This window comes from Mastigoproctus giganteus, chromosome 6 (genome assembly GCF_048544385.1).
Source record: "Mastigoproctus giganteus isolate SK-2022 chromosome 6, ASM4854438v1, whole genome shotgun sequence".
Lineage (NCBI taxonomy): Eukaryota > Metazoa > Arthropoda > Arachnida > Uropygi > Thelyphonidae > Mastigoproctus > Mastigoproctus giganteus.
In genome coordinates, this window is record NC_143580.1 from 191,966,309 (window position 1) to 191,979,456 (window position 13,148).

The 13,148-nt window shown below is 35.5% G+C and overlaps 1 protein-coding gene across 1 annotated transcript in view; it reads left to right on the top strand.

The window, feature by feature from the left end:
• LOC150084836 (1-phosphatidylinositol 4,5-bisphosphate phosphodiesterase classes I and II-like) overlaps window positions 1-13,148 on the top strand; it is a 932,481-nt gene that overhangs the window by 714,339 nt on the left and 204,994 nt on the right. The window contains exon 14 of the mRNA XM_090376366.1: window positions 6,204-6,529. Coding sequence (XP_090232492.1) covers window positions 6,204-6,529 — 326 coding nt within the window. The remainder of the gene's footprint in view (window positions 1-6,203; window positions 6,530-13,148) is intronic.

The following is a 13,148-nucleotide window of genomic DNA, read 5'->3' on the forward strand; positions in this document are numbered from 1 at the left end:
GAAGCTTCTAGTTATGCGGCCTTTAGTGGAATCATTCCATCGATTCTGCCACACTGCTCTCATGTGGTCTGTAAGACGTCTTTTTTCCTGTGGTCTAGTCAGAGTTGGGTCCATAGTGTATCCCAAATGTGTGATTACCCTTCCTTTGGCATTTTGGTGCAGCAGCCCACGGCCGACAATCTCTAAGTCCAGAGGGAGACATCCCGCAAGGACCTGGAGAGTGTGGGTGCTCACCGTGCAGCATGCTCTGGTTGTTGTGAGGAGAATTATTCGATGGATGGTTTCCAATTTCCTCCTGTTAACAGCAGTGCTTGCCTTAGCGTACCAAGCTCCCGCTGCATAAGCCAGTGCCAGGATGAAGAATGCCTTGTAGAGGATGGCGAGTGCCCTCTTCTTCAGACCGCAGTCTCTGCGTGTATCTAGCAAATAGGCCGGAATATTTCCTGAATTTTACTCTGAGGTAACTAAGATGCGGTGTGAAGTTGAGGTGTCTATCGAGGATAACGCCAAGATACTTGACTTCTGTTTGGAGTTTAATGGTTGTTCCATTTATCTTGATCTGGGGAGGCCTCCTGGGATCAAGGGAGCCCTTGAGGAGTATTGAATGTGTTTTTTCCGGTGAGATGTTCAGTAGATTCCCATTTTCCCATCCTTGCAGAACAGAAATGGCCTGATTTGCATGGGTCTCCAGCTGTGTCCTGCTATTAGCCTGCAGCATCAGTATAAGATCATCGGCGTATGCCTGCATTCTTATATTAGGGATTTCCATATTGAGGAACTCATCCAGCACAAGAGTCCACAGAAGGGGCCCCAGAACTGATCTCTGAGGGCAGCCTCTGTGGACCTGCCTGGAGAGAGTGGCAAAGGGAGCATTCACTGTAATCCTTCTGTCATCCAAGTTGCGGGTTCGATTCCCGCCTCGGGCTTGAATCACAGTAAAATGTAAAAACTTTGGGAGGTGCATTATGGCCATAGAAGCTGATGCGCCAGCAACTAACAAGAGAAAAAAGAGAAAAGAAAAGTATGCCCATGAAGATTGAAGCTGTCATAAAGGGCATAAGTGGCCTTACTGTATATTAGATTTTTGAATTAAAAGTCCTTTTTTTTGCAGCAGCTACCTGTGTATCCAAATACTTTGGTCATATAGTATAATAATCCAAAACCACAACAAAGGAAAATCTGTACGGCTACATTCAAAGTTTGAATGTAGCCATATTCCTCACCATTGAATACTTTAACAGCTGAAAAAGTGGAATGAACATGGATTAGGCTGCAGCCGTTATATGAAGAAATAAGTAGTAAGCAGAAGTAGTTTACTTGAATATACTGGAGTTCTGATTCTTGTCCAATAATTATGCCCTTGTCGGATCTAACTATTGGGACAACTTGTTGTGACAACTACTTATGTTATTTAGTTGGTGCTTCAGTAGCCTAAATAGCACTAGTGGTTATTTGCTCAAACACCACTGCCTTCTGAGTCTATCTGCAATAGCAAATATTGGAATGATATCTGTAAGAACAGCTGCTTTTCATTGAAAGCATATTGTGATTTTTCAATTATTTGTTCAATTTTCATAATGAAGTCAACCTCATATACTACTCTCTGTTACATTGTAGTTTCAAATATAATCAGATGTGATCATGTTCTTCCTCCCAAGGAAGAAATATAAAAAAATGTGTTTATGGCCAAATACTGATTTCACAATGGAAACTGGCAAACATAAACATCTATACCTTTCAGAGGGGAACTGCTGCTGCAATGGTTTCAAAGGTGTCAGGTTGTCTGCAGGAGGTGGGGGAGAAAAGTTAAGAAATGTTTGTGTTAACAAATACAGTTATTTAAGTGAAGAAGAAGGACAAAATGAGAATGTTGCTAAGCTGAGGAGGGTGTCTTAAAGTTTGAAAAGTTTCTAGCCTATTCCATTCTTTTCTGCAGTATATTCAGTTACAGGGTAAATTTTATCTTATAAACAACAGGGACTTATTTAAGACTAAATGCTGTAGATGCAGAGTCTCTCACAGTGCCTCTCCTCAACTAGAGATTTAGTATAAAAATATACAGTATAGTTTAGGGCTAAAGCCTTAGGTTACGTAAATAGTTTAACTAATGTACAAGTTAGTGCATTTGCATCATTTCTGTACATAGCCAACTACATAAGTAGTTATAAATTGGCATCATTAAGTATATCTCATATTGTGAATACCTGCACAACGAGTTTCCATGATATTGCACTACCTCGAGTGTTCTCCTATAGTGAAGCGTTATTTATTCAAGGTAGTGCAATATCGTGTAAACTCGTTGTGAAGGTATTCACAGTATGAGATATACTTAATGATGCCAATTTATAACTACTCATGTGGCTATGTACAGAAATGATGCAAACGTACTAACTTGTACAGTAGAAAAATATATTAATGTTAAATGGTAATTGCACATGGGAAACTCACAAAAATTGTAAATATTTACCTCTGAGAGGGAGAAACTAGCTACCATATTTTCAATTTCAGTGTATTATATTCAATTATAGAGTAAATTTTTGTAAACAGCAATTTGTTTTTTTTTTTTTTTTCATGAAAACCCAAAACACAAGAGATATTAGAACTTATAGTATTTAGTACCGTGCATGGGCTGAAGATTGAGAAGATGAAAGAAGATACCCTCAGGGGCTCACATCTGGTGAGTATGGGCTTGGCACACCCAGGGTCTCGAGCTGGATATCATCATTTTTCTCTTTCTTGGTGATTCCTTTCTACTTCTCTCTCTCTCTCTCTCTCAGGGTAATAGGGAAATTTTTTTTGGCCGGTGCAGCATAAGCCTCAGGCTTCCTTGCACCATATGGCTATTAATAATAATAATAATAAAATTAATAGAAGGGGGATACTGTAACATAAGTTATTCATATGACAGGTAGCCATATGAATTCCTTCATGTATTCATAAGGCTGCCTGACGATGGAACCAGTAAGTTCCAAAACCAGTCAAAGCATTGCTTCCAGTTTTTAATGGATAATGGATTTGCCTAATGGCTGATGTTATGTGATTAAAAGCAATATTAGTTACTTTAGGTTGACTAAATGGACAGTTTAGTAATTTCTAAACGAGCAAAGTCCAAGTACTGTCACCATCACTGGAGAGGTCACAGTGCACCCTGATGGTTGACTGCTGAACTTAACACAGAGGACTGTTCTATGTAAGCTGTTTCTGATATTGCAGTAAGCTGAGTTGGAAATGTACTATAATCACTGTATTGTTGCATAGTGTTTATACAACTGAAAAAAGTTGAGAACCAAAATTGACAGTTTTGTAATTTTTGAATGTGTGGAAATAGCTAATGTTTTTTATCAGTGGTTTCTTGGTGTGATTGAATTTATTGGGGTGATGAGATATACTGTATGTATTGCCAACATTTGTTATTGGCACATTTGCAAATTTACTAAAAGCTACAAAGTCGAATGTAAGAATATTTAGCCAGAATAAATGAATCCTAGGATGTTGGGTGGTTGAGGGTGGGAAGGGTGAATCAATATATTTTTTTGTAAATTTAAAAATAAGTGATATTAGTTTTAAACATGAGCAAAGAGCAACTAAGTCATTAATATTAATAGAATAGCTGTTGTTGTTGTCTTATTTTTATTTTTCTATACTTATTAAAATTAATTTAATCTTTTTCCTTATTTACTAACACAACAATTATTCAAGCTTGGTTAAGTATTCTTTAATTTTTAAATTATAAAAACCATTCATTTGCTATTTATTAATAAGATATCCCTTAATAGACGTTGGCAGAGTTAATTAAAAGAAGCTACAAGATTACAAAATAAACAAATAATTCAATAAGAAAGAGAACAAAAAATGAGTGACTTCAATAATTACATGCTGTTCTTTTACTCAAACTCCATTGACATCAACTGATTTGATTTGGAACAAACTTCTCTTACTTTTCCAAATATTGCAATTTCTTTATGAGTTCTTTTAACTCTTCCTTTGAATGTAGCCACTTGAGTTATTTTCTTATTTTAAATTAAAATTAATAGAAAGTCATTTTTGATTAACAATGTCTCAGATTAGTTTATCAGATTTAGCAACAATATCTATAGAAAATGGAATAGCAATGAACTTGATTAATACAGAATTATTGTACAATTTTCATTAGCCAAAGGCAGGAAAACTAGCTTTATTAAAGGATGTTGTCATTATAAATGTGCTTTGCTTTTATTTTTATATCCAGATATATTATTTATATTAATAAATATTTTTTTTTCATTATTTTTATTGCTGTATAATTTAATATTCACTTATTTAAATACAGGTAGTTCTAGACTTTATTAATTAATTTGTTCCTAGCATGCGCTCGTAAAGCAAAAACTCGTAAAGCAGGAATTAAATCCCATAGACATAATGTTAAAAATAGGGGTTACATTCTCAACAATGAAATTAGTTAGCTAATTAGTTTATGTTTAAAAGATGATTTTTTTTTTTTTTTTTTTTGGTCCTCACTTTTTCCCATTATATATGGGGTCAGTGTTTTTGATTGTTTTGGCATGCAATTTTTACGGCTGGATGCCCTTCCTGGCGCCAACCCTCACCCTTTATCCGGGCTTGGGGATATGCGGTGGCCATTCCCTGACCTTCTGCATCCTACGTATTTGGTAGTTACGGGCTCGAACCCTGGTCTAATCAAGAAGCGTCTGCTACACACTACTGCTCTTTCCCACCTGGCTACGGAGGCGGCAATGATTGATTTATCCAAAGAAATTAAAACGTAGCCTGTAAAGTAAAATCAAGCAAATTATAATAATAAAGAAATTATTTATGACTTACAAATTTTAAAGAATGTTTGTTCTTCATCATCGACTAAATGCACACTCGTTGATCACTTATTATTGGCTCGGCACTCATTGGTTTGTTGCACAAGGAATCGTCTTCTTCAGAAATGCTTCAAGAGGCATTTGTTTCCAAGATAATCTTCTATTTTCTTTATAAATTTCAATAGCATGCATAAGCATTTTTTAACGGAATGCACAAATTGCAACTAACATGATTTGCGCAGAGTAACAAGTTTACGAAGATTAAAAAAAAAAAAACAGAAATAAAGAGAAGATTCTGAAATTTTATTTATGTTTTTTATACAATTGAATAATTCAGTAAAGGGGAAACACATTTCACTATAATAACACAAAAAAACACACAATTCCAGCTATCAGTATATTCACAAATGCAGTAACAGAAAAGCCCAATAAATCGGCAAGTGCAAATTGTTTTTATTGTTTTATGGTCATGACCTCCAGAAATGTGCTTTAGAAAAATGTCACAAAGGCATTCAAAATTGGTTCTTATAACAGAACATATGACAATGATGAAAGTGTAATGCGTTTAATGATTTGAATTGATAACTAATACAATTTGCACTGTAAAAACGACCTTTTTAGAGAGTTATATAGCAAAAATTTGAACTTCCAAGGTCGTGGAATAAATTACCAAAAAACAATGTGTTATTGGGTTCACATTACAATATTTTCACTATACGATGGTGTCTCAGGAATGGATTAATATCATAAAGCTGGATACATTGTATTGTATAGTTATGCTTGTGGTATTTATGAATGTTTAACATTCATTTTTTGCAATTAATGTTCATATTTTCGATTTTGTTGATACTTGATACCTTGAAAACTCGTAAAGCGAGACCTGCCTGTATTTATAAAATTCACTGAAGTTTTGAATGTGTTGGATTGGTAGGTTTCAAAATTCTTGAAAACAAAAAGGATGCCAAAACTTATTTTGCACACAGGCTCACAAACAACTTGGTATGGGTTATAAAATTTTCCTGGCTGTGTTTGCAGGCAAATTTCATAACCCAACTTCTCATCTTAAATTTTATTCACATAAATCTATAGAATAATACTTTCTAAGCAATTAAAATTTCTCTCAAATTAATTCTGAAAACCATTGCTACATTATGAATTATGAATTCATAATTCATAATTTATGAATAATTATAACTAATTATGAATTATAAATTAATTCATAATTAGTGTTGAGCTGTATGCTTCTATATTGATCCTCTTGATATCTGTGATACTTAGAAAAAATATTGCTTTTAGTATAAAAATATATGCAACTAAAATGATTCAGTGATTAAAAAAAGCACCCTCTATAAAACTGAATAAAGGGATATGTTTAGAAATGTTTTAATTCTCTAGTACGTAAAGCAGGGACTGCTACTGGAAAAGATGAGAATGAGGAAGACGATGATGAAGAGGAGGAATCATCCCAACCTCCCCCTACTCCTGAAAGGGCAAGATTAGCTGCTACTAGTAGTGATGATGGTGGCCAAGATGATCCAGGTGGCGGAACTGAAGAAGCACAAGAAGAGAGCACTGATGATGGTGGTGGTGGTGAAGTAAATGGTGTAGAAGAAGTTGCTGCTAAAAATCAAAGCTTAAGCTGTGATATAGATGAATCAGACACAGAATCAGTTTCTGAAGATGAGGAACAGACAGATAGGCAGGGTGAGGACCAAAATGAGGTAAGGATTTATAACATAATACTGGCTTGCTGTTATGTAAAAAAAATTTTTTTACCTATAAAATAAAAAGCTTATAGCATGAAATGGAATTATGACACGACTGTGTTATTGAAATCTGGCATAATTTAAAAATTATATAAGTTACAACTATTAAATAAAACCCATTGATGCATTTTCAAATGGACTTCTTACCCCTCTCTCTCTCTCTCTCTCTCTCTCTCTCTCTCTCTCTCTCTCTCTCTCTCTCTCTCTCTCTCTCTCTCTCTCTCTCTCTCTCTCTCTACATGACGTAGAGATAATATATGATATAATAGCTTATAACATGGTTGTATATGTCTTAATTCCTTATTGATTTTTTTAGTCAATGCTACCCTAGGAACTGTACAAGCATGCTGTATTTATATGTCATAATTCATTATTTTTTTAAATAAATAAATATTCTTAAAATATTATATATTATGTAATGCAAATATTATATTTGCATTACAGTAATATTATATATTACTGTAATGCAAATTAGAATTATACATGGTGCATCAAATGAAAAAAAGATTTTAATTGCTTATCATTCAGAAGTACATTATTTCTTGACATAATCTCCTTACTTTTAGGTGACTATATGCCACATTTTTTATACCTTAGTTGACAGAAGTCTTTTGGATTCTGTTAACACCATTTTAGACAACTCCCTTCACATTATCATACATCTGGTAGCTCAGAGATTGGAAAAAGACGTGTTATGCGAGCTGTAAAACACAGTTGTATAAATAGAACATAAGTCTCAGTCTGCATGTAGAATTGAGCAGACTAAATTTGCTACTCAAGTGTATTGATCTCATATTGTACTACTCCAGTAGAGAATTGTATTTCTCCATCGGATGACTTAAATTTTCTTGTGAAAGTGGCTTGACTGTCCAAAATTGGCATTTGAAAAGTTGGGCAATGACAGGAACACAATTATTTGAAGCAGAAAGTCTCAAATTTCAATACAATAAATAAAAGTTTCATTAGTAAATTAATAAGAGGAGTTTACCTCAATATAGTACGTGGAACACTTCCGTATGATACCCTCCAGAAATTAAAACGGAAAAAACGAAAAAATCGACAACTTACCGGTACATTAAAGTAAAATATAAATAATTAAAGTAAAATATAAATAATTAAATAATCAATTTAACACAATTCAAAATCAATTCAAAACAATTAAAATTCAAATTAACGCAATTAAAAGAATCTAACGAAAATATTCAAAACGATTTTCCTTCCTGAAGCTGACAATGCTTTTCGACCGACTGTCGTGATCACAGGAATGAAAATTACCGAATCAGGCTAAACCTGCAACTTAAATAGTGATTATGTGACTTCGCGCATGCGCGTAAAGGTCCACGCATCGGAGATCAAATATGGCCGCCGAACATTAACAGAATTCTCGTGTAATTTAATTTCAACGGTTTCTGCAATTAATAGTCGCGTATAATTACGTTGAACGTTAAGTATTTTGGCCTCGTTAAATAAAAAAGTATGTTTTTCGTTAATGGCATGAAAGGCTAATTCTGACGCTGCTGAACGAGAAGCACGAACTGAGGCTTCGTGTTGATTTACACGGATATTAAGAGAAAACCGCGTCGAACCCTGATAAGACGAGTCGCAATCACCGCAAGAAATGTTGTATACTAGATCATTAATTTGTGTTGCGAACGCCGAAAGAACCGAGCGATTGTTCAGTATAGTGTGTAACTTCCGTATAGGCCTAGCTATAATTTTAAATTCGGTATCTTTAAAGAATCTGTTAAGCTGTTTGTGCCACTGTTCAACATATGGGACAGAAATAAAGTATTTTTTGATATTACTATTGTTGATTGGTGCAGTATTTTGTATCCTATCCCTAGCTTGTACCCTAATTCGATTTATTGTGTTAATGGGATAACCCCTGTTCAAGAATCTGCTAGTTAATATTTGTATTTCTGAGTCTAAAGCAGAATCCGTCGTTGAATATTTATAGGCATTTAGAAATTGATTAAAGATAATCGATCTTTTGTAGGTGAACGGGTGGTAGCTATTATAATGTAGAAGCATACCGGTGTTTGTGGGTTTTCGATAGATGCTAAATTGTATTTTGTTCGAGTCCCGGGTAAGCGTGAAATTTAGAAAGTTTAATGACTTAGTATCCGTATCTTCCCTTTCCAATGTAAATTTGAGTCTAGAATGAATATTATTAAACGAATGTAAAATATCTTGGATAGTACTATTATCGGTAATAACTAGAACATCGTCTAAATACCTCCCATAGTATGTGATACGGGGACGAAAAGGTGTCAAATGTATCTGCTCAATCGTTGAGAGATAGATCTCTGACATTAAGCCACTCAGGCTCAAACCCATTGGTAATCCAAAAATTTGTTTGTACACCTTGTCTCGAAAGGTGATGTAGTTAGCCTCAACTAATAGTTTAATTAAGTGAAAAATCTCCTTTATAGGCAGCTTCGTATAATTAATCGGTGTCAAGTTTTTATTTAACATATCCCAAATAATATCTAATGTGTATTCAACGTTTACATTCGTATATAATGATGTAACATCTAATGAGAATAAATTGTCATTGTCGCCGAGTCTACAGTCTTTAAGATTATTAAATAATGTATCGTAATTCTTAATCCCAAATTGTATAACCTGTCTAAAAGGTTTTATAATGTTATATACATGTGTGGCTAAGGCTGAAAATGCCGAGTTCCTGAAATTAAATTACACGAGAATTCTGTTAATGTTCGGCGGCCATATTTGATCTCCGATGCGTGGACCTTTACGCGCATGCGCGAAGTCACATAATCACTATTTAAGTTGCAGGTTTAGCCTGATTCGGTAATTTTCATTCCTGTGATCACGACAGTCGGTCGAAAAGCATTGTCAGCTTCAGGAAGGAAAATCGTTTTGAATATTTTCGTTAGATTCTTTTAATTGCGTTAATTTGAATTTTAATTGTTTTGAATTGATTTTGAATTGTGTTAAATTGATTATTTAATTATTTATATTTTACTTTAATTATTTATATTTTACTTTAATGTACCGGTAAGTTGTCGATTTTTTCGTTTTTTCCGTTTTAATTTCTGGAGGGTATCATACGGAAGTGTTCCACGTACTATATTGAGGTAAACTCCTCTTATTAATTTACTAATATTATTATCAACGTAGAACATATTGAGTATTACAGCTCTGATTCATACTATCTAAATAAAAGTTTCATGGATAAATTCAAATAAGGTCATAAAATTGCTTCAAAAAGATAACCAAATTTGTTTCCAAAAGAAATATAGCTGATAAAGAAGGAATTTGAAAAATGCCAAAGAATTTGTTTGTTTCTGAAATTAATAAATTACTTATAGAAAATCTGATTAATGAAACAAACATTTCAAAACTGATGAGAGCATATTTAAATATGAATCTTAGCTTTTATAGAGAAAAGGACACTTATGCAGTCATTCAGTCTGTCAATAATACAGCCTATTTTTATACAATACAGATTCATATTGTTTTATCAGAGAAATTAGGGGAGGAAATTTATTTGCATGCAAGAAAAAAGGTGTCAAATTTTAGTCCAAAAATTATCAAATAAATCAAAAATAAGTTCCTCTGGTAAAATGACAGCTGCTCGTGTCAAGAATTGAGTCAAACACATTTCCTCTTTGTATTTGACTGAAGACAGAATTCCTTTGTTGGTTAATTCTTGGTCAGGTCAGAAAGATAAAAAGATTACTTGATTAAAGAAGCCTTACCAGGTAAATGTATTCATACACATATCATTCTACCAAAAATAACCAAATATATTCGACTGCTGGATGTGCTTCCTTAGACAGTATAAAATTAGAATTATATAATAATTATAAGATTCAAAAGCGCTGATGAAAAAGAAGATGCAACTATGAGGTGTGATCGAAAAGTTCAGAGGATGAACTAATATTTGCAAATGTATTTCCTTCCAAGGGGGATGTCTTTGTGTGTGCACGATGTAAGGAGTGCAAGGAAATCAGGCGACAACTCAGCGTTGTCATGGGCCTTTATGAGACCTTGAAGGACAGGGTGGATGCCCTCGAAGGAAATAAATTGAGGGGCCCGTCAAGCTCTCGGCTGCCCACATCAACGCCAGAGCTTGCACTTGGTCATCAGGCAACACAGGGGCAGCCCCCTAGGCAGAATGCGCTGGTCCCACAGGAACTAGTAGTTGTTGGTGACTCTATTGTCAGGGAAACGGGGAACATACTTTGTAAAAAGGATAGGTGGAATAGGACCAGGGTATGTCTGCCAGGGGCAAAGGTTGATGACGTTGTAGAGCGGATATCATCTTTTAAGGGCACAAAAGGTGATATAGTTGTACACGTTGGCACTAATGATATTAAGAGTAGGAGACTGGCGGAATTACTTAGCAAGTACAGGTCACTGTTGAAAAAAAGCCGTGAATTAGGGTTGAACTTGAAAGTGTCTGCAATTCTGCCCAGACACGATAGGAGGGAGTATATGATGAGAGCCTTGTCGATCAATTCGGCCCTGGAGGGATTGTGCAAGGCTCAAGGGGTAGAATTTTTTTCAGCCTGGACTGTACTTGTTAACAGGAGAGATTGCTTCTACAGGGATGGGATACACTTAAATAGAAAGGGTGCAAGAATTTTTGCTGATGCTGTCGAGACAGTGTTAGGTGGGTCGGAAAACTGCTAGTTGGGGGGGATACAAGGACTAATAGATTAACAGTAGCCACTGGCAGAGGTGGAAGTGATTCTTGCACTGCTTCTATTCAAATGAGCAGAAGTCTGAAAAACAAGATGCAGGATATTTCAGAGACTGCTGGTAGTCATTGCGTTACAAGTAAACACATGGGTTGTGTTAGGGTAGCTAAGAATAGAAACAGGTGCATGTATACCTGCGTGTACACCAATGCTAGGAGTTTGGTAAATAAATTTGATGAATTTGAGGTATTGCTCAAAACATCAAAGGCAGATATTGTTGGGATATCAGAGACGTGGTGTCACACAGATATAAGTAATGCGGAACTGGAATTTGGGGAATACAATGTATATAGAAAGGATAGACAGGACAGGAAGGGAGGAGGGGTTATGCTATTAATTAAGAAACACATAAAGTCAAAGGAAGTGAAGCCAGTTGACATCGATGGACAGGGCAGTGTCGAGTCAGTTTGGTGTGACATAAGCATAGGGAAATCAAAATTGAGAGTAGGAGTGTGCTATAGGCCTAATGACTCTGATGAGTATAATAATATATTGTACAGGGAAATAGAGTGGGCCAGTAAATCAGAGAGTCTTATAATGGGGGATTTTAATTTCCCAGATATTGACTGGAATTTGTGGGTTGGTCACTCGCACACTAGCAAGGCTTTTGTGGATTTATTGGATGATTGTTTTCTACATCAGCATGTTCGTGAGGCAACAAGAGGGAGCAATACTCTTGATCTGATTATCAGTAGTGATTCTTCATGCATTAAGAATCTGCAGATAAATGAACCACTAGGTAGCAGTGATCACAGTGTGTTGAAGTGGGATTTACTCAAGGAGGTAACTACCATCAGAGGTATAGGGAAGGGTTTTTGTTTTCGTAAAGGCGACTATGATGGTCTGAGACAGTATTTAAATTCTATACAGTGGGACCAACTGATGATGTTACCAACAGCAAACTCAAAATGGGAAGCATTCAAGGAACTAATCTTGGTGGCTACCAGGCTTTACATACCAACTAAGAAATATTGTTCAAGGTTTAGGCCTAAATGGTTGTCAGATGGACTAATGAGACATGTGGCAGAGAAGAAAAATGCATGGGATACATACAAATTAATGGGTGACATGGAAGCGTATGATAGATATAAGTTGGTCTGTAACCAAGTCACAAAGGAGATTAGGCAGGCAAAGGCAGACTACGAAAAATCCTTGGCGAAGGATGCAAAGAAAAACAGAAAGGAGTTCTTTACATACTTGAACTCGAGAAGGAAAGGGATGAATCAGATTGGTCCACTGGATATTGATGGTTCAACAGTTGAGGATCCTGCTCAGGTGGCTAACAATCTAAACGAGTATTTTGCATCTACATTCACGCACGAGGAGTTATTCAGGAAGGAGAATGATGTAGGTAAAGTAAACATTGGCAGTGAGCTGGATGATTTTGTAATAACTGAGAGGAAAGTGGAGGAGAGATTGTTGAGGATAAACATAAAAAAGGCACCTGGGGTGGATGGGATCTATCCAGTTATATTAAAGGAGGCAGCAAAGGAAGTATGCAAACCCCTAGCCATAATTATGAGAGCTTCTTTGGACTCAGGGGAGGTACCCATAGACTGGAGATGTGCAAATGTAACCCCAATTCACAAAGGAGGATCAAAGGCTGACACAAGTAATTATAGACCTGTTAGTTTAACTTCTGTTCCAGGTAAATTAATGGAGGCACTGGTTAAAGAAGCACTGCAGGATCATCTAGACAAGAATTCAGTTATAGTTCAGACGCAGCATGGTTTTGTTAAGGGCAGGTCTTGCCTGACCAATTTGATTGGATACTATGATGTAGTCACAAAAGAACTGGATGCAGGGAATAACTTTGATATTATATATTTGGATCTTAGAAAGGC